Below are 22,643 nucleotides of genomic sequence, written 5' to 3'. Positions count from 1 at the left end.
TGGGAGGTGTTCAAGAGCCAGTGTTAATGAACATTCTCAGAGAGTTTTAACTTTTATCCATGTGCATTATCCATTATATTGTTTAGTACTTCTCACTTGAATTCTACTTTTTCTCTATTCTTGTTACTACAGTCACATTTACTTGGCATATCCTTTTTTTTTGTAATTTTTAAGCATTTCGTATCATTTTATTTTTGTTTCATTTCTTATAAACTCATATTTTAAAATTTATCTGTGTTTACTTTTTAACTAATCTTAGTATCCATCTCTTAGTAGTCAAATATAGTTTATTTACATCTTTGCTTGTGTGAGTGAATTACTGCTATGTTTAGACCTACTAGTGCCACATTGCTTTTTCTGTATATTTTTACTGCACTTGCTTTTTTTCTTCTTTCTTTCTGCCTGTCTCCACTACCTCTACTGCTATTACAACCTTCTGTTAGATTCTTTGAATTTTGTTTGTTCATTTTATTTTGTTTTGGTTTGGAAATTATACATGTCTGGCTTGGGGTTTTTTTTTTCGTAGTTAAATTTTCTCTTGATTTTTTGCAATTAATCAGCATAAGTGTATTTCAGATTCCACAAATAAAATAATCATCACAGTATGAGTTTACTTCCTCTTCTTCCTTTTCCTACACCATTTCCCCCAGGGAAATTATCCATGATTTTCTTGGCACATTGCTACTTGGAAAAGTACATGGCTAAATCAGTAGTTGCCTAGCATTGGGACTGATGATACAGTGACCGAAAAGGAGGATGAGATAATTTTTTATAATTACAAATATTTTCTATATCATGGTTGTGGTAGTAACTTCATGAGTGTATACTGTCATCAAAACTGCAAACTGTATGCTTAAAAAAAGTGTATATTTTATTATCTTAAAACTGTATCTCAATAAAGTTTATTTAAAAGTATGGTACAGAATGTCAGAGAGAGTAGGAAAGAATTAGCAGGATGTGGAGAAAGCCCATTGCAAGTTACATCTCATGAAATTATACTGGCATGGTTTTTCCAGAAATACTTAGCACTTTGGAACTTGAAATTGGTGAGATGGATGTAGTAGAAAGAGATGAAATATGGGGTAAAGTTAGTGTGCTATTTAGGATAGTATTTATTACAGTGACTGGCTGGGCCTTCCCTTCTGGTTAGGGAAGCTAGTGCAGCTAAGATGCTGATAGTTGTGAGAATAAGGACAATCTATTTATAATATAAACAAATCAAAAATCAAATCCAGTAAATACGTCATATGTGCTTATTATATGCTTAGCATGCTTATAGGTGTTGTAGGTACTGCAGGTACAGTAATTAGTAAGATACACAAGGTTTCTGACCACAAGAATTTCACATTTTTGCAAAATGAATGATGTCAAAAATGTACTTTAATGAATTGCCATTAGTGATTTAGACTCAAATATAAATGTTACTAATTCTGCATTCTTTCTTATATCCCACATCTTTTTTGGATAACTTTTTAATTTTTCTGGAATGCATTTTTTACGTAATTATTTGATGGACATTCTGTGGGTCTTATATTTTCTAAGATGTGCTATGAAGGAATGTGTTTGCCCTCTTTTTCAAATACTAATAGCTTTCTAGGTTCAAACTCATACTCACTTAGAACCTTGAAGATGAATTCTCTTGTCTTGTAAGTACCATGATCAGATTCATTCTGATTTTTGTCCTTAAATAGCTTTCTATTAGCATATATTTCGTTATCCTGGAATCAGGAAATTCAATTCAAATTGCTGTGTTTTTCAATTATCCCTTTTATGCCCCGTCAGTGTGAAAGCTTGTGTTCTACTTCAGCTCTGTAAACTTTTATTTTATGACTGTTTTGATTATTTCATTCTGTCTGTTGTCTCTTTGCTATCTGTTTATGGAACTCCTTTTGGATACTATGTTGGAATTTCTAGACCTATCTATCTCATAATTTCCAACTTTTTATTCTTTTGTACTATGGCTTGGGATAATTTCTTCACTTTAGCAAGTGTTTGAATGAAGTGCTTTGGGAAACTGACCAGAGGAACAGATATCATTGATTGTTTTTGGAGAGTACATTAAATAGATCTTTGCTGCCCCGACGAAGCTGTCCATTGTTCCTGCCCTAGAGAATTATACGAGCTGGGATTTTTCAAAAACATTTATACCAAACATTTTCCAAAACATTTGCACCAAATGACAATAGCCCATGAACATAGTGCTACAGAAAACTATGATCAGAGAGTGGTAAGAGAATCTATCATATATCCCCTCCAGCCACATAAATGAATATCCCTTGTTTACCTTAAATGATAAACTACCTGAGGTGTTCCTGTATTTATTTTATATATTTCTATAAATAAATATATTTTTAAATATATATTAAATATTGTTTAAATATATATTTCTATATATAAATATATTGTTTAAATATAGTGTTTCTATATTTACCCACTATTTGTTTAATTAATGCTTTTTGAGAGTGATTAAAACTAAGATGTCCAAATCTTACTGCTACCTCTGTCCGTGGCAGTTCAAAGAATATTTATATAGATTATTGTTTGCTTTGGAAACATTTCAATATAATTAACAAATTTGTCTTATTTTAAGCATTCCAAAGGACTTAAAGGTATTTCATTTAAAAAGATACATATATTTGTATACCTTTGTATGAAGTAGTTACCTAATCTTTTTTTTTTGGTTTCGATAAACTGAAATTTATAGGCCTTATAAACATGTTGGGTAGTCTTATAGGAGAATTAATACCAACCTCAGGTCTTACATTTGTATGAATGAATTTTTAAAAATCATTATAGTAATTCAAGTTACTATAGTTTGTATTGGGGTTTATTTAGCCTTGATATTGAACACAGATTAAGTTTGAGGAAATTTCTTATTTGAAAATCTCACATTGGTGTCAATTTAAAACAGCTTGAAAGCAATTACTGAAAATGTCTTAATGCAATTAATGATAGGAAGACTGGAGATGTTTAAAGATACCACTTTCTCAGCTGTGCTTAAATTAGGACTGATTAAGAGAGCTGTAGCGGTCAAGAGCTGGCAAACCAACTGTTTATTTATCAAAACCGACTACTTATTTGTCAAAGCAGGTGGTTGGTGATTCAAATCCATCAACCACCTGTTTTTATAAATAAAGTTGTGTTGGAACACAGCCATACCCATTTGTTTATGTGTTGTCTATAGCTGCTCTTACACTAGAGTGGATGAGTTAATCACTGGCGACAAAGTCTGCAAGACTTGCAAAGCATGAAACATTATCCGGCCCTCTACACAAAGTGTTAACAGTTGCTGCATTAAACAATGGTGACAGTTTTGTGGAGTCCTGCCGACCACTACTTTCACACTGTTAGGAAAATGGCTCACAGTCATCTGCAAACACGCTATACTTGTTTGCATATGGCCTTGCTTGGGTTCTGCCTTCTGCCTCAATGCTGTTTTTCTCCTTTCACTCATGGCTAGAATATATCCGACCTTCATGGTATGATTCAAGTAACACTACCTTTATGAAGTCCTGTAATAAAGATATGAAGTAAAATTTCCTGGACAAATCTCCCAATCACTCCCTTACATATAATCTGAAATCCCTTGCCCCTCTCTTCCTTGTACTATCTTGGTATACACACAACAGGTTTAAATCCAGTAATCTTACCTATTCCAGGCTTTCTTTCCCTTTCAGCTTAGTGTGGCTGGAGAAAACACATACAACCTTAATGACTAATCTCACTCTACAGCCATTCACAACATTGATCCTTCAATAGGCCAGGCTCTCATACTATTCTCCCAGTTACCTAAATGGCTATTTTGTGTGTCCTCTTCCCTGTCATCCTCCTCCTTTCCCCATCCTCCTCCAATCTTCACTTTCTGCTCATGACATTTTATCTTAATTCGCTGAGAAAATGGAAGCAATAGTAGAAAACTTACACCTAGCTACCAGCCCCACCCCCCTTATAACTCAGCATTCCTTCCTGTGACAGTAGATGACTCAGCCCTCACCCCCTCTCGGAGGTGAGCTAACATCCTCATCCTCACTTGCTTGTTAGAGAACATTGCTCTGGCACTTCCTACCCCCACCAACATCCTTAACTCCCCCTCTCTAATAAGTCATTCCCATTAGCATGCAAACGTGTTGTTATTTCCACCACTTTCTACCACCTGCTACAACCCCCTTTCCTTCCACCCTTTTGAAGCAGGATTCTTAACAACATTTCCTGCACTAGCATTTACAAAATCTTTTCTTGCCACTTTCTTGTCAACCATCCCAGGCAGGCTTCCCCCTCCATCATACCCCTAAACATGCTATTGTCAGAGTCATCTGACATGACCTCTGGGTTGCCAAGCCCACTGGTCAGTGCTGAAACTGTGTCTTGCTTGGCCTGTCAGTGCATTGGATGTGTCCATCATTCTCTTTTGCTGGATATACTTCCCTTGACTGCGTTTTCCCCTTCTTCAGTAGTCATTCCTTTTGATTTTTCTTTCCTGGTCCTTCTTTTATAATTCCTAACCTAATTAATACTGAAGTATCCCATGCTTAGGTTTTGGTCCTTTTCTCTACCTACACCACTCCCTCATGAGCACTCTCATGAGTCGCATATCTATTTCCAGTTCAGTAACATTCCTGAACTCCAGATTTACGTATCCCATGGCGTATTTGACATTTCCTTGTGCATATCTAATGAGCCTTTCAAACTCAGCATGTCCAGAACTGAAACTCCTGACCTGTCCCCTCTCCTCAAGGCATCAGCTCTGTCCAAGGCTTGCTTGTTTCAGTTGATGGCAGCTCCATCATCTCCAGTGTTCAGAGGAAAAGACTCAGAGTCATTCTCATTCTCTTGTTTCCTCCTGTACCCTACAATCTGTCAGGAAATTCTACTAGTCCTGTCGTAAAAAATGTTTCCAGACTCTAACCACGTGTCTCTACCTCCACTGCCACCCAAAGCAGATTCAGGTCCTCCTCTCCTCCACCTTTCTGACCTCATCTCAGACTACTCTTGCCCTTGCTCACTCCACTGGCTTCTTTTCTGTCCGTTAGACTCATAGCCACACAGTTGCCTCTGCCCTATCTATTCCCTCCGCTTCAAATAGTCTTCACAGAGATACTACCGGGGTTCACACCCTTGCTATCTTCACCCTGACCACCCAAAATTTCAACCTCACCCTTCTTTCCTTTTTTTCCTTTTTCCTAGATAATTTTTCACTCTCTAATAAAATACAAAATTATAATAATTTATTTGTGCATTTTCTATATAATCCATCTTTCTTTCTGAAATCAAAATTGTGTTCTGCCATCATTGATGTACTCCAAGGTCATAAAAAATGCCTAGCCTGTAGTAAATGTTCAGTGAATAGTTACTAGATGAATCAAGGAAAGTGATGCTGTCTTATAATCTCTATATTCTATTCAGTCTTGTCGTGTCTTTTCTAGTGGTTTGAATGAATGGATGATGTATTTAACTCAATAAACCAATACTTGTAAATCTTTCATTCTTGTATGTTTAATTAATTTTAAATGTGTGATTAGACAAGTTAATAAGCAGAATAAAACAAAACATCAAGTATGTCGGATCATCTTTCCTCACCGGGAAGAACTATAATATTGGTATAGAATGTAAGATGTTTACAGTTATTTTCACAAGCATTTATTTGCTTGGGAAATAGCAACGGCGTGAGCCCCAACAGTATCTGAGTGAAGAATATTTGAAGCAGAAGGAAAAACTAGAGCAGAGGCAACTGTGTGACTACGAGTCTAAGGGACAGTTTTCACTTCAGAATGAACACTACAGAGATGCCTGGCTGTGTGAACTTGCTCACCTCACGATGTACTTTCCCTGGGCAATACCATCCTGCTGCGATTTCAGTGTTGCCGTGAGTCACCAGTCACCCTGCAGTGAGACCTAGTCACAAGATTCCAAACAGTTCCTACCCTGTGAGCTCCTTGAGGACAGGGCTGGGATTTAGTCTCTTTTATTTCACAGGCCCAGAGTTCTAGGATGGCAGAATGGTTTCCAGTGCCAGGCCCCACCTGGTTGCTCTCCGTGGGCTTACTGCCCAGGTCTGCCTTGGGACTTGGCTCCCTACTTTCTGGTGCAACACTCTTCGGCCACTCCAACTATGGCTTAAGTGGCCCCAGCTACAGCTTGACCCACTGCTTCATGAGATACAGGTGTTAAGCCTTGGTGAAATTCATGTGGTGTTAAGTCTGCAGTCTCACAGAATACAAGAACTCAGGGGGCATGGCTTCCTCCACCTTGACTTCAAAAGATGATACTGACTTCTTTGGGACACAGACAGAGACTTTGCACAGGGGCAGAACCACCACAGAGAACCCCCGACAGGGCAGTGCCTCGTGGAGCCAAGAAAATGGGGTTGCCACCAAAATACCAGAACTATGGTTAACAATGTAGAGTTGTAGTCTGGAAAAGTTTCAGGCACGAGACTCCAACCCATGACAACTGAAGCACAGGCTGAGCCTAGGAAAGCCGTGGGATCTGACCTGCCTGAGGCTTTAGGCGTCCAACCCCTGCTCAGTGCCCAGGATGCAGAGTATGAAGTGAAAGGAAATTATTCTCCAACTTTAAGATTTAATATTGTTCTCCTTGTTGGGTTTTGGACTTGTTTCAGATGAGTTATCCCTCTTTTCTTGCTTATTTCCCTATTTTAGAATGGGAATGTCTATTCTATACCTTCGCACGTTGTATTTTGGAAGCAGATAACTTATTTTAATTTCACAGGCTCGTGGTTACAGAACATTTGCCTTCAGGATGAAATCTCACCCATATTTGATTTAGATAAGTATTAGCTAGATGACTAGATTAACTAGATAACTAGATTAACTAGATTTAGATAAGTATTAACTAACAGTATTAACTTTAGAATTAATACTGGAGTGATTTTGAGCCTACTAAGATGGAATGAATATACTTTGCGTTGTATGAAGGGCGTGAATTTAGCAGAGAGGGGAGGGTAGGGGCAGAATGCTATGGTTTGAATGCCTCCACCAAAACTCATGTTGACATTTAACTGTGATTGTGACAGTGTTAAGAAGTGGGATCTTTAACAGGTAATTAGGTACCTCTTTAGGCACTTTCACTAGACAGGGCCCTCACAAATGGATTAATGCAGTTATGGAGGGAGTGAGTTTGTTATTGCATGAGTGGGCTCCTTATTAAAGGGTGATTTTGGCTCAGTTTCCTCTCTGTCTTGTGTGCTTGCTTTCACCTTGTACCCTTCCGCCACAGGATGACCTTTAGCAGATGTCAGTGCCATGCTCATGTACTTCCCATCCTGCAGAACTGTGAGCCAAATGAGCTTGTATCCCTTATGAATTAAGTCTGTGGTGTTCTCTTCTAGCAGCAGAAAATGGATTCAGGCAGCAAGCAGAGCTATAAAATACTTCCTTTTTTTTTTTTTTTTTTTTTTTTTTTTTTTTTTGAGATGGAGTTTCACTTTTGTCGCCCAGGCTGTAGTGCAATGGCATGATCTCGCCTCACCACAACCTCCGCTTCCTGGGTTCAAGCAATTCTCTGGCCTCAGCCTCCCGAGTAGCTGGGACTACAGGAATGCACCATCACACCTGGCTAGTTTCATATTTTTTTAGTAGAAATGGGGTTTCTCCATGCTGGTCAGGCTGATCTCGAACTCCAGACGTTAGGCGATCCGCCTGCTTCGGCTTCCCAAAGTGCTGGGATTACAGTCATGAGCCACCGCGCCCGGCCAATACTTCTTTTCATCTACACTGGCTTCCAATATCATAATTTGATTAGATACCTTTGAGGACATTTTCTATTGCATTCCTCCATGTTTGGCAATCACACTCTATTGTGGAGTATTCTGGCTAAACACTTAGGTTTTTTTTACTTATGCCAGCAGGATGTAGTTGAGCAGGGTAGTGAAAATCCATTGTGATATTGAAAAGCCTCACTGCTATAAGAGGCCAGGAATGAAATTGTTTACAAAAGTAGCTTAGTAAGCCCTAATTAAAAATTATATCACCCACGGCATTGCTCAATCCCAAGTCAATATTATTGCTGTTTGAAAAATGTGGATTTGAGGATACCACAACTAAAAGGGAGGTAGGGAATGTAAGAGACTTTGGATGAAATGATGAAGATAACTGTAAAGTTCTATAAAAAATTTGAAGCACTGAGATAATACAGACAAAGGGAATAATTATAAAATGAGAGTGATAAGGAAGGTTTGCTTTAAATAAACCAATCAATGAGTGATTTAGATCATGTGTAACAGGAAGATTAGATTTGATACGTTCTTGTGGACAAAAAGGTATTTCTATTGGATACACCTTTATATCTTGCTTAATACTTAAATAAGTGTTAGCTTTTTCTTTCTGTGAGTTATACATAATATATTTTAAAGCAGCCATTTTTATATTTCAGAAACATCTGAAAAGTATAATAATTTAATTATTTGAGTTTATAGAACTTAATTCAGTGAATATTTGTGTCATGGGTTGTGGAAGATTTTGATTTTTTGTGGAAGAGGTCACCACATATATACTATTTTAAAGGGCAGAAAATAGTTGTTTGTATTTTTGTATATTTTGGTTATAAACTGCTTTTAATGACATAGAGTTGAATTTAGGAATGTTTAATCTTCACATTCTTCACTTGATTTGAGTGAGAAAAATAAAATTTTCTTGGTTACAAAATTCTCAAATGATTAACAGTGGTTTATTTAAAAGACTGAAGATACATATTCAGTGACTGTAGAAATGACTACTGCTGTTGTAAACTGATTAACAATCAGTACTTCTATAAATCTAAGTATTTGTTTTTTCTTTTTACTAGTATGACTCTGGAATTTTTCAATTCAGGGACATAATATAATAGAAAAGTTTTGCAAAGGCTTTGTAATTAGACAGACCTGGTCTCAAATGCTGGCTGTCATGTACTTGCTGTGGACCTAGAGCAGCTTACCCAAATGCTACTAACCTTCCTCCATAGGATTATTATAAAGATTAAAGGTGATGCATCTGTTAAGTAACTAATAGAGTGCTTATTAAAAGGTAGGTGTTCAATAAGTATTAATTCTCTCCCTTTCTTTTTCTCACTAGTCCACTTGTGTTTTTAATGGATCATACTTTACCCTAGATTGTATTGTAGGAAGCATCGTGGATGGATGGCTGCTGGAAACCCCCTGCCATAGCCAACTCTTCTTCAATACTTAAGGATTTACCGTGGCTTTGAGTAATGAGAATTTCGGTAAGAAAAAAAAAAAAAAAAATGAAAATAGCATATGGAATTTCCCTAAAAGGTCGTTTGAATCTCAGAGTCTTTGCAATAAGTTACATGGTTATTCTCTAAAGATCTTGGGATGTCATAGATGTATGTTCACATTTGGATTGTTCTTATTTTGAAAATAAATTAAATAGGTTTTTAAAAACTCTATTGACCATCTTAAGGCTCTTCTTGTCATTATAAATGTGTTATTTCACTTATCCCACTCTTTTGTGTTCTCTAAATGTCTTTGTACACACTAAATTGTGTAGTCTTAGAGGGCAGGGTGTGGTTATCATTCATCTTTTCAGTGTAAACAGAAGGAAGCATGAACAATCAGTGGTTAAGGTGGCAGGTAACACTGCTTTCTGAAACTATAAAAGCTTTGACAACATAAAAGAGGCAGGTGAAAGTATCAAAACTCTGATAAGTTCTAGGATAAATGATTTTCCTAAATCACCAAGAAAAATTATTAGATAGTCACTCTCGAGATGGAATATAGTATCTGTAGTTGGTTCCATTTTATCCAATTTTTCACCAAATAATATTGATATAATTCATTTTATCAATATTTTACGTGAAGTTAATATAACTAGTGCATCTCTGTTATTAATGCATGTTATTAACCTGTGCTTTATAAATTATTTTGGCCTGCTAAAACAGAGAGAAGGATGAGGAGGAGGTCAAAGATAATATAAAAACATTAAGTGGTGACATTGGTATGTATGTAAATTAACAAATATGTCAACTTTGTTAAATTATCTCTGACATGCATCTGCAGAAATATCTGTTAAGGAATTTTGTGCATAAGAGACAGAGTTGGAGGTAGGAGAGAAAGCAAAAAAAATAAATTATAGTTTTATTGTTTTTTGATAAGGAGCATTAATTATGAAAATATGAAAAAATTACATCTTTAGACCTAAAAATATGTTGACATGTTATTTTAAACCTCACTTTTTAACTAAAAAATGTAACCATTTGTCTATGATTATATTTTTCAGAAACCACATTTGAGAAGTGTTTCCATCCAGTGCTACTTGTGTTTACTTCTAAACAGTCATTTTCTAACTGAAGCTGGCATTCATGTCTTCATTTTGGGGTAATTTTATCTTTAGGCATAAATAATATTATGTTCATGGTCATGATGACTGTCCTCGGATATCTTTTCCATTAAGTTAGTTTATGTTCAGTTTGCTTATATCTCTAGGTACTCAGTATCTGGGGGATAGAAGGCAGACTATAGAGATTCAGAGGAGGTTGGGTAAACACCTAACTGAGCGTTTTTCTACATTGTGGTAATAGTACAAATGAGCATTATAGCCCTCAAATAAATTGGGCCTTTTGATATTTAACTGAGCTTGGAAATGTACCACTTATTGATAGACTACATATTTTTCACGGCAATTAAAAGTAGATATTTAGAGTTTGCTTATGTTACTTCTTATCTGTCCCTGACACTGACTTCTCCTATCCCTTCATCCTTATCCTAGTTCTGTTGAAAACATTTCTTTCTTTATTTAAGCCTTTTGTTGTTTCCTTCTAATAAAATTCTTATGTTTCCATGACTATTAACTTTTTTCTTCTCTCTTAGATGCAGCTAATATACCCAGTTGGCCCAAAGCACCTAACCTATAGTTATATAATCTGACTCTCAGTTCAGTTTTACTCTACTAATGCCTTCATGGTATTGGGAACCATAGATTTGTGCAGGTAATTCTTCATCGTAAGACAGATTAGTGTTGACTATCATGCTTCTGTGTAAGATCCATCAGGAAGTGAGGGATTATTTTTCCTCAAGCTGTAAGAATCATTCCAATGTTACTTGGTCAGTATAAGTGTATTTTGTCTGGATATTAAATTTTAATTTTTATGAAATTTATGAAAGTGAGTAAGTATATGGTCATTCAGCCTACACTGGGATGAAGTCTGTAATGTTTATGGAGAAAGCTGCTGCAAGCATAGTAAGCGCATGAGCAACATGAAAGGGGCGTGTTTAATGTTTTGTAAAAAAACATTTACTGTCAAAATCATTACATGAAAATAATTATTACTTATTTTAAGAATTTTACCTATTTATTAGACTTCAAAGTCTCAGTAAATCTCTACGTAAAGGAAACTAGTAATTCATTCAAAATCATTTACTGAGCCTCGCCACACATCTGGCACTGTTTCTATTTCATTGTGATAAATTGAGCCAGTTTATTTATAAAGTATGCCTACAATTAGGCTTTTCTCTAATCAGGTTGGTGAAGCCTCAAGTTATCATAAAATGTCAAAGTTGTACTATATGCTCAATGTTTATGTTCAGCTACAAAGCTGTTGAATGCACAGAGGCAAGGATAACACTGATTTTTTTCACTGGTCAGAATAAAAAAATTATTGATTGCTCTTTTGCTTATAGTATTCATCAAGATGAATAGGCTCCTTCAAAATGCTTTGCTCATGGTTTTTCTTTCAGCTGTTTCAGTGCAGGGCTCCCTAAAACAGAAGCCAACTGGGTGAATGTAATAAGTGATTTGAAAAAAATTGAAGATCTTATTCAAGTGAGTACTCATTTTTCCATATAATGCCTGGTAGAACTGCTATGGAGTTTGTTTCTCTCTGTGTTTTTCTATCTGTCTTAAAGAAACCACACTTGAAACAATAAGATTTTTGTAGAAATTTATGATCTTATAAAGCTCAAAAAGAAATCTTTTCCTTACTGTTTTATAATCTAATTATATTTAAATCTTAATTTATAAGTGGCCCAGCCTGATGAGTTCTAGTCTGCACAGGTGAGGTATTATCTTCCTGTATCTAGAGAAGCCAGATATCTTGGTGGCACCTGCAGGGAGAATGGCTTGACCCAGGGAAGAGCTGTTGTTGTTTGTGGACTAAAGGCCCTCTTCTCCCACCTTGAGAAAATAGATTGCCTGACCTAAGGAAGTGCTTCCTGCCATAGAAGGTAATATCAGCTTCAGTGGAAGTCTCAATGGCACCAAGCATACCAAAATAGCACCACAAAGTTCTGAAAACTAAATTGTCATTGGATTCACAGCATTAAAAAGTAGGTTAGAACTTGCATGCTAAATCCAAACAGGCTGACTGCATGCTAAAATAGAAGATTTAAATAGGACCAGAGTGTCCTAACATAATAGACATGAAGCCAAGATACAATTGAAAATCACCCATTGTACCAAGAAATAGGAAAGTTACAACTTGAATGAGAAAATATAGTCAACAGACTACAAAATTGAAGGGGATCAGATGTTGGAATTCTCTGACATGGATTTGAAAGCAGACATTATATAAAGTGCTTCAAAAACCAATTACAAATGCCCTTGAAGCAAATGAAAAACTAAATGCCTTAACAAAGAAATAGAAGATATGAAAGGAACCATATAGAAATTATAGAACTGAAAATACAACTGAAATATAAAGCAAACTGTAAAGGCTCATTAGCAGAATGAATAACAGAGGAATGATAGTTAATTTGACAACAGAATACTAGAAAGACAATTGACTTAAAAAAAAGAAAAAGCATCACTGATCTTGAGAACAGTGACAAAAGATCCAGCATTCCTGTGGTTAGTATCATAGGAGAGTATGAGAATACACCAAGTAAAAGAAAGAGATTGGCTGAGTTGATAACAAAACACCACCCATCTATACTATCTATAAGCAGTTCAGTTCTGGTACAATGACATACATTGGTTGAAATTTTAAAAGACAGAAAAAGATATACCATACTATAATGGGTTGAATAGTGTCCCCCCAAATTTCACATCTACTTGGAACCTTAAAATGTGATCTTATTTCAAAATAATATCTTTGCAAATATAATTAATGAAATTAAGATGAGATCATACTAGAGTGGGGTGGGCCCTAAATCCAGTGACTAGTGTCTTTATTGGAAAAGGAAAGGACACAGAGGAACTCACTGGGAAGAAAGCCATGTGAAGACATAGAGGAAGAGATCAGAGTGATGCCCCTATAAGCCAAGGAAGGCCAGGGATTGCCAGGATCCACCAGAACCTTGGGAAAGTCAAGAAAGGATTCTTCTCTAGACCCCTCAGAAGGAACATGGCCCTACCAACATCTTGACTTTGGACTTCCAGTCTCCAGAACTGTAAATGAATAAATTTCTGTTGTTTTAAACCACCCACCTTGTGGTAGTTTATTACAGCAGCTCTAGACTGATACACATGCATACATTAATTATAAAAAGCAGAAGTGGCTAGATTAACATCAAATAAAGTAGACTTCACAGAAAATAAGGTTACTAGAATCCAAAGGGACACTACATAATGATAAAAAACAAATCCATGAGGAAAACATAATGTTCTTAAATGTATACACATCAAACAACAAAGCCTCAAACTTTGTGAAGCAAAAAATAATAGGGCTAAAAGAGAAACAGACAAATCCACAATTATTCTTGAGAATTTCACCACCTCCTCCTCTGTAACTAATGGAAGTACTAGACAGAAAATCAGCAAGGGCATAAAAATACAGCATAACCAACCAACAGGATCTAATTTAACACATAGACCACTACACCCAACAACAGCAGAATATACTTTCTTTTATCAAGACTGAATATATACTGAGCCATAAAAGAAACTTTAAAAATTTTTTCAGAACTTAAATCATGCAGAATTTGTTCTCAAACCACAGTGGAATCAAACCAGAAATCAGGAAATTAAATACAATGGGCAAATCTCCAAATGCTTGGAAATTAAATACTATACCTCTGTATAATACATGGGTCAAAGAGTAAATCTCAAAGGATATTCATAATACATACAATGAAAAAAATGAAATACAGCATATCAAGGTATATGCAATGCAGCTAAAGCAATACTGACAGGGATATTTTTTAAAATCAAATGAATACATGAGAAAAAAGGAGAATTATCAAATCAAAAATCTATGTTACCACTTCAAGAAACTAGAAGAAGCAGAGCAAAACAAATTCAATACAAGCAGAACAAAGAAAATATTTAAATGTAAGAGCCAAAATTAATGAAATTGAAATCAAGAAAACAATAGAAAAAAGTAATGAAACATAAAACTGGTTATTTGGAAAATCAATACAATTAATCTTTAATAAGACTGACAGAAATAAAAAGAGAGAAGACACAGATCTCAGGAATGAAATGTGAGGCTGTCACTACAGAATCTGCAGTCATTAGAAGGATAATAAGAAAAACTATGAACAGTTTTATGCCCACAGATCTGACAACTTAGAGGAAACGGACCAGTTCTTCAGAAACCACAAACTACCAAAACATGTGAAGATGAAATGGACAATCCAAGCACTCCTGTAATCACTATATACATTGAATTCATCATACACAAGCTCCCAAAAAGGGATCTCCAAGCCTGCTGGTTACACTGAAACATTCTATCAAATATTTAGAGAAGCACTAACAACAATTGTACAGTTTCTTCTAGAAAATAGAAGAGGAAGGAGCATTTTCCAGTTGATTTTAGGAGGGCAGTATTGCTCTGATGCTAAAACCAAATAGAGACATTACTAAAAAAGACAACTACAAACAAAACATGCATTTGCCTTACAGTCCAACAATTGTACTCTTAGACATTCATCCTTAATAAATGAAAACTTATATGCACACAAAAATATGTACATGAATGTTCATAGAGATTTTTTCATGACTGCCAAAAACTGGAAACAAATGTGCTTTAGTTGTAAAAACTGTGGCACATTATGTCAGGGAATACTACAGAGTAATAAAAAGGAACAAACTAGTGATACCCACAAGGTGGGTGGATCTCCAGGGTATTATGATGAGTGAAAAAAGCCAATCTTCATAAAGAAACTGGGGTACATTTGTAAAACAGAATATTATCCATTGATAAAAAGAAATAAGCTATCAGGCCATGAAAATAAATGGAGAAACCTTCAAAGCCATATTGTTAAGTGAAAGATGGGGATGCCAATCTGAAAAGGCTTCACACTATATGATCCCAACTATGACATTTTGAAAAAGGCAAAGCTATGGAGACAATAAAAAGATCAGTGGTTGCCAGGGGTTCGGAGGGAGGGAGAAATGGCTAGGCAGAGCACAGGCTACTTTTAAAGCAGTGAAAATGTTAATATATGATGATGGGTGGCATTATACATTTGTCACAACCTGTAGAACATACAACACAAATAATGAGCCCTAATATTCTATATAGCTAAGATCATAATAGTGACTCACCGATTATAACAAACACACCACACTAATGCAAGATATTAACAATAGGGAAATTGGGGTGGAGGACAAAGGGGTGTATAAGTCTTTGTACTTTCTGCTAGTTTTTCTGTAAACCTAAATGACTCATAAAAATGTCTGTCAATTCTTTTAAAAGCTAATTTCAGAAGGTTATATACTATATGAGTCCCTTTACGTAACATTCTTGAAATGACAAAATTATAGGAATGGAGAGCAGAGAAGTGCTTGCCAGAATTTAGAGAGATTGAGTGATGATGAGGTATGTATAGGGAGAAAGGTGACTTTGGTTATGAAAGAATAGCAGGATAATCCTTGTGGTGATGGAACTATTTTGTGTCTTAACTGTGGTGGTGGTGATGTGAATCTATGCAAGTGATAAAATTGAATAAAACTTCACACATATGCATGCACACATGCTGTGACACATAAAACTTGTGAAATCTGAACAAGGTGACTGCATTGTATTAATGTCAATTTTCTGATTGTAATTCTGTACTGTGGTTATAGAAGATATTACCACTGGGGGAAGCTTGTTGAAGAGTACACAAGATCTCTCTGTATTTACTCTTACAGTTTCATATGAATTTTAAATTATCTCAAAATAAATAAATGAATTAAAAACAATTTAATGTTTTCAGTAGGTTGTGCTCATAATATTTAAAGCAGGGCATAGTTTTTAATATTGTCTAAATTTGTTTCCTTCCAGTCTATGCATATTGATGCTACTTTATATACAGAAAGTGATGTTCACGTGAGTATACTTTTTTCAAAATTGCTATTTGTCTCATTATCAAAGTTTTTAAAAGTATATTTTTGTAACAACTAAAATATGTGTAGTTTTAAAATCTAACTTTTGGTGTGTTTCTATAATATATGATCAATGAGTTTTACTAGTGATTGTTGAGATGGGACTTGGGGGCAGATAGCTACATAAACGCTATTTTTGTAATGGTGCCAAATCAAAATATTAAAAAAGTCTTTTCCCTCAATGTCAAACAAGATACATTATACGTTTTTGTGATGCAGTTGCATCATGATGCAATTAGATGCAAAAATCAGATTAACTTATTCAATTTAAGAGTAGCCAACATATCAGTTATTTCCAACGCTGTAATGTATCACCATCTGCAATATTTTCCATAAATTGCTTAAAGTCGTCCATGTTCTGCATTTTACATGGTTCTCTACATTTGTCAGAAAAAGATTCTGACCAATTATTCTTTATGTGAGAAAAGAAACATAACCCATGAAATGTATTAGAATTGAAAAGTGATTTTGAACTTGTTTCATTAATACATTGACATTTACTAAGGCATGTAGGATTTGTCATTTTGGTGGTGGTCCTTCCCTTCGGGATTGTTACTAAAACCAAGAAATGAATCCCCAACTTCACCTCAGGGAAAACAAACTCTATGTCCCTCTCCATTATTCTTCAATTGGAACTTCTCTTATATAGATGACTTTCTAAGCATTGGAAAGAAACCATAGCCAGAAACTAGAAAAAAGAGATATTCACCAACCAATTGGGTCATGCTGCTGCACAAAGAAATTTTCTCCCTCCTCTGGCTTCATCATGTATTGTTTTGCTCTGCATTTTTTGTAAAATGGAAAGTAGTCAATTAACCATCAAATTCAGCATCCTGAGATTGCTTTTTTGCAATAAGATAACTTTGCAACCCATGGGTTATAGAAACAACCTTAGACTGAAGTTTAGATTTTAAAACTGACTCCACCACTTTTTACTTGTGTTACCTTGGAAATTACTAAACATTTCTGAAGCTCAGTTTTATTATTGCTGATACGGTGACAGTATTTGTCTTTCAATCCTAAGCAGTGACTGTCGGGGTTAAGGAATATTACCAGTGCTGGGCACATGGGTGTATTTCTTCATTTTTTCATCCATTCAGTAAGCATTTGTGAAGTGCCTGCAGGCTCCCAGGCACTGTGCAAGGTATTGAGAACACAAAGTCAAATAATGGTCAAATCCCTAGATATTCCTTGTTTCCTTTCTTTAAGTTCTTGGTAAAGTAAATGTTGTGGAAAACATATTTTTGTGGCACCTAAGAGCCTTTTCTGATTTGGCCAGCCTGTGAGTGGACATTAGTCCTGCTTTGATTTTTCTAATAAATTTCTTGGAATTGCTTCTCTCCCTCTGGAACTTTGGAAATTGAAAGAATAGTATAATTAGCAGCTACCACTATTTAAAATATTAACAACACAATTTGATCCTAAAACTTCTTACAAATGCACTGTCTATATTGATATTTTCAGAGTCTAAGGCCAGTATTATTACCCTTTCCACAGGGGAAATGTGCTCAGTGAGAAAAACTGGCCACTATTTCTACATTTTCTAGTTTCATGTTCTGTACAATATTGCCATCCTTCTTGATTGTGTTTTATTGGTTTGTTTTGGTTTTTATTTTAAAGCCAAAAGAAAAAAAAATTAAACTGCCTCCTATGTAAAATTTCTTAAGGATATTGTGTATCTTTATAAAATATTTGGATTAACTTTTTGAAAATCAAAATTACATCAGTATGAAAATTAATAATCACAAAAAATTAATTGTTCTTTATAACTTTTATTTTTAGCCCAGTTGCAAGGTAACAGCAATGAAGTGCTTTCTCTTGGAGTTGCAAGTTATTTCACATGAGTCCGGAGATACAGATATTCATGATACAGTAGAAAATCTTATCATCCTAGCAAACAACATCTTGTCTTCTAATGGGGTGAGTTTTCCAACAGTTGCTGAGAGTTGCATCTTGTGTTTTGGGCCTGATTTGAAGAAGTCGTTCATGGACAAGCAGATCCTCCTAAGGGGCACTTAGGAGGAGGAGTCCTTTTCCAGTGGAATGGCATCCAAAAGTGGCATCAACTCCAGCATGCACACAATGCTAAACTGTTCAATGATTTATTCAGTAGACAAACATTTACAGAATCATGCCAGGTAGTGTGCTTCAGTGCTAGAATTATAGTTGCAAACCAGACAGACAGGTCACTGACCTCAAGGTGTTTATTGTCAGGTGCAGTGGATAGACATTAATCTAATTACATACTCAAGTGTCTAACATCAATAATAGTAACTCACATTTATTGAGTTATTACAGTGTGGCAGACACTGTTCTTTGAGCTTTAAATTGTTAATTCATTTAATCCTCATGACAAATCTGTGCGATAGTTATCTTTATTTCTATTTGAATGATGAAGAAATTGTAGCACTGAGAGCTTGGATCACTTGCTCCAGTAAAATGAGGAGCCACAATTCTTACCTGAGCAGTCTGTCTGCAGAGTCTGTTATCTCATGAGAAGATAAATGCTTTAAAAGGATAACAATGAAAATATTAATAATTTGAGTATAATCTGGGACATTCCAGGCAACTTGAGCAGTAGAGGGTTCCAGGAGAGCAAATTCTAGGTACTCATTTGATAGGCTGGGGCATCAGCTGTGCAAAGGCCCTGAAGTGCAAATAATTATGACTTTCATGGCAAAACACCAGTGGCCAAAGCAAGGTAGAGAGAAAGCAGTTTTGTAACAAAGAGGCATAATCAAATTAGTTCATTTCATAAAGACTTTTTAGCCCTCAGGAGACAGTATGAAAAAATACCCATAATCCCTGCTGTTAAAGAGGGAGGAAACAGAAATAAACCAACCACTCAGCAAATGAGTAATAAGTTAGTTAGTTATGAAGTCCAGTGGTGAAAAAGGAGGCAGGGAAGGGGGACTGGGGCTCCAGTTAGGGTAGGCTGAACTAATAAGCTGCCATTTGACAAAGATGTGAGGGAATGAGCCTTAAGGGTACCTAGGGACATACGTTCAGGCAGACACAACTGAAAGTGCAAAGACCCTGAACTTGTGTGGGTAGACACCTTGCCTTTTCTCTAAAAATGCAATGTTGCTTTATGTCTTTGCTTCAGTGTCACCTTCTCAGTGATTTACCTGTTTACAATTGCAATCCCTTCCCTATTTGAGCACTCCCTGTCCCCTTGTCTGCAGGTCCCATATCTGGAATACGATATATTTTATGTAATGGGTATTGTCTGTTTTTCCCTATGAGAATGTCAGCTTAAAAGGGACAAGTGTTTTTGTTTTTTGTTAGTACTATATCCAAATTCCCAGAACAGTGTCTCATATATATTAAATACTTTATATATGTATGAAATGAATTTATTAAGGTTTATAATACTCTTATGATGTTATCTCCATCTTATTGGTGGAAAGAGTGAGCCATGCAACAGATAACTCATGGCGAAATAAATGATGAGCTCTTTAATGTGAATGTTGATAGTCACCCTCATTGATATACATGCTGGAATGCATGGACAGGACTGCGCAGTCAGAAGACCTGGATGTTAAGAATTTCAGTTGATTATGTCAGTTGAGATGAGTCAATATCTCTGTCTTCCTAGCTGACATGATTATTTTCAGGATCAAATCGGACAGCATTATATGAAACATGACAGTGCTTGGCATAGAGGATGTGCTTGATAAATGTTAGTGATGCTGAATTCCAAATAGTTAATGGATATAAAATCTAATTTTTATTTTTGCTGGCACAGCCTTCATGGTTCAGATGGTCTCTAAAAAGTTTATTCTTAATTGCTACATTTGGAACATTCTAGTTATCCATAAAACTGTGTTTGAATTACAACAATTTGTGGTATTCACCTAAATGGCTCAATTCAACCAGTGGGTGATTACGGTGCATCAGGCCCTGTGCTGAATGCTAGGTAAACAAACGTACTGGCTTTGCCCTTCTGGTAGAGAGCTTAGAGAATAGTATTATAGTATAAAAAGAGTAAAACTTCATAATATGAATAGAATACATGAGATGTTGTGAGAGAGGTCTAAATAAGAGGTTCTGAGATGAAAAGATGGGACATTGAGTCCAGCCCTGGGAACCCAGGGGTTCAGAGAAGCCTCCCTAAAAGAGTACTTGAATAATCTTAAGTGTGACTAGCAGCAGCTAAAATAGGAAAGAATGTAACAGAGAGAAAAGCAAAGGCAGAGAGGCATCTAATAGTAAGCTGTGCATGGCAAGGAAAGCCAGATGCTCACTCAGTGTTCCTAGAGCATAACATTGAGGCACAGGGTATATGTGAGATAAATAGGTAAGGAACAGCTCATGAAGAGCCTGTGTGCTATGCAGGGAGGCATGGTCTTTATGCTAGAAGCAGATGATAGGAAACCATTGAAGGGCTCAAAGCAGGAACTCCATGGTCTGACAGACACAGCTTATTTTTCTCAATGTCCTTAACCCATTAGTGGAAAAATAAACATATATCAAATCTCCCAGTTCTCTTTTCTCATAATTCTTCCTAGTATGCTATTTATTCGCTAAAGTTTTCATATCTCAAGACCTCACCATATGGTTCAAATGATATGATATTCCCATTCCCATGAATGTATATTTAATTTAATTATAAATTGCCAATTTAATCTTTCTTTATATTTTGCAGAATATAACAGAATCTGGATGCAAAGAATGTGAGGAACTAGAGGAAAAAAATATTAAAGAATTTTTGCAGAGTTTTGTACATATTGTCCAAATGTTCATCAACACTTCTTGATTGCAACTGATTCTTTATAAAGTGTTTCTGTTACTAACGAACATCACTCTGCTGCTTAGACATAACAAAACACTTGGCATTTCAAATGTGCTGTCAAAACAAGTTTTTCTGTCAAGAAGATGATCAGTATTTGGATCAGATGAACTCTTAGAAATGAAGGCAGAAAAATGTCATTGAGTAATATAGTGACTATGAACTTCTCTCAGACTTACTTTACTCATTTGTTTTTAATTTATTATGGAAATTGTATATATTTGTGGAATAATGTAAAATGTTGAATAAAAACATGTGCAAATGTTGTTATTTGAAGTCGCACTGATATTTTACCTATTATCGCAAAATAGCATTTGTTTAAGGGTCAAATTATGTAGTGGCGGGGATGGGTACCAACGCTGCAGGTCAACAGCTATGTTGGTGTGCTCCTGCCAGTGTGGAACCACTGACTACTAACTCTTATTGACTTCTTACTAAGCATTGCAAACAGAGGAAGAATTTGTTCTCAATAAGAGAAAGAAGAACTATACGTGAATCCTCTTCTTTACACTGTAATTTAGTTATTGATCTATAAAGCAACTGTTATGAAATAAAGAAATTGCAATAACCGGCATATAATGTCCATCAGTAAATCTTGATAGAAGTTTATTAATTATTGATAATAATAAACTTCTACTGATAGGCAGAATGGTGTGCAAGCTTGTCCAACCCATGGATTGCAGGCCATATGCGGCCCAGGACAACTTTGAATGTGGCCCAACACAAATTCATAAATTTCATTTTTAGCTCATCAGCTGTCATTAGTGGTAGTGTATTTAAAGTGTAGCCCAAGACAATTCTTCTTATTCCATTGTGGCCCAGGGAAATCAAAAGATTGGATGCGCCTGATATAGAAAACTAATAGTGACAGTGTTTATATTTCATGCTTTCCCAAATACAGGTATTTTATTTTCACATTCTTTTTGCCATGTTTGTATAATTTTTAAAAAGCCCTGTTGATTTGTTGGAGCCATTGTTATCTGACAGAAAATAATTGTTTATATTTTTTGGACTACACTGTCTAAAATTAGCAAGCTCTCTTCTAATGGAACTATAATAAAGATGGAATATTTTTGTTTTATTATACATTTATTTCATCTTAATTCAATTCTGGTAATACTGAGTGACTGTGGGGTGGGAAATTTTTTTTTAATTTATTTATTATTATTATACTTTAAGTTCTAGGGTACATGTGCATAACGTGCAGGTTTGTTACATATGTATACTTGTGCCATGTTGGTGTGCTGCACCCATCAACTCGTCAGCACCCATCAACTCGTCATTTACATCAGGTAAATTATCTCTTAAGAATTCGATTTCTCTCCATTCCACAGTAAAAACTGGTTCTCTGTTGAAACATTCTTCTATCACCCCAGTGCCCTATCCATGTACATGGGTCTTATTGCTCTGGTCAATGGTGCTTATAAATATCTTGTGAGAAACTTTAGAAGAAATCTGTATCCTATTTGACTTTCAATAATCATGTATTGGCTCTCAGCTTCTTACCTAATCTCAGTGTAGAAAAAATAGTATTTGGCAGCCATTCTTAAAAGTCTTGGATTGTGGAAGTTTATTTATTTTTTTTATTTCAG

At 35.6% G+C, this 22,643-nt stretch overlaps 1 protein-coding gene across 3 annotated transcripts in view; it reads left to right on the top strand.

Moving 5' to 3' along the window:
* Window positions 1-21,625, top strand: part of IL15 (interleukin 15) — a 98,212-nt gene extending 76,587 nt beyond the window's left edge. For 2 of the 3 annotated variants that reach the window (XM_050789798.1, XM_050789799.1), the window contains exons 3-8: window positions 9,106-9,216; window positions 10,233-10,330; window positions 11,690-11,774; window positions 16,159-16,203; window positions 18,042-18,179; window positions 20,908-21,625. In XM_050789798.1, coding sequence (XP_050645755.1) covers window positions 9,205-9,216; window positions 10,233-10,330; window positions 11,690-11,774; window positions 16,159-16,203; window positions 18,042-18,179; window positions 20,908-21,018 — 489 coding nt within the window. In that variant the 5' untranslated portion in view covers window positions 9,106-9,204 and the 3' untranslated portion in view covers window positions 21,019-21,625. Of the gene's footprint in view, window positions 1-9,105; window positions 9,217-10,232; window positions 10,331-10,822; window positions 10,942-11,689; window positions 11,775-16,158; window positions 16,204-18,041; window positions 18,180-20,907 lie in introns of those variants that run through there. The other variant, XM_050789800.1, reaches the window with a different exon arrangement.
* Window positions 21,626-22,643: the final 1,018 nt, after the last annotated feature.

This window comes from Macaca thibetana, chromosome 5 (assembly GCF_024542745.1).
Source record: "Macaca thibetana thibetana isolate TM-01 chromosome 5, ASM2454274v1, whole genome shotgun sequence".
Lineage (NCBI taxonomy): Eukaryota > Metazoa > Chordata > Mammalia > Primates > Cercopithecidae > Macaca > Macaca thibetana.
This window is presented reverse-complemented; position numbering and strand designations above follow the sequence as displayed.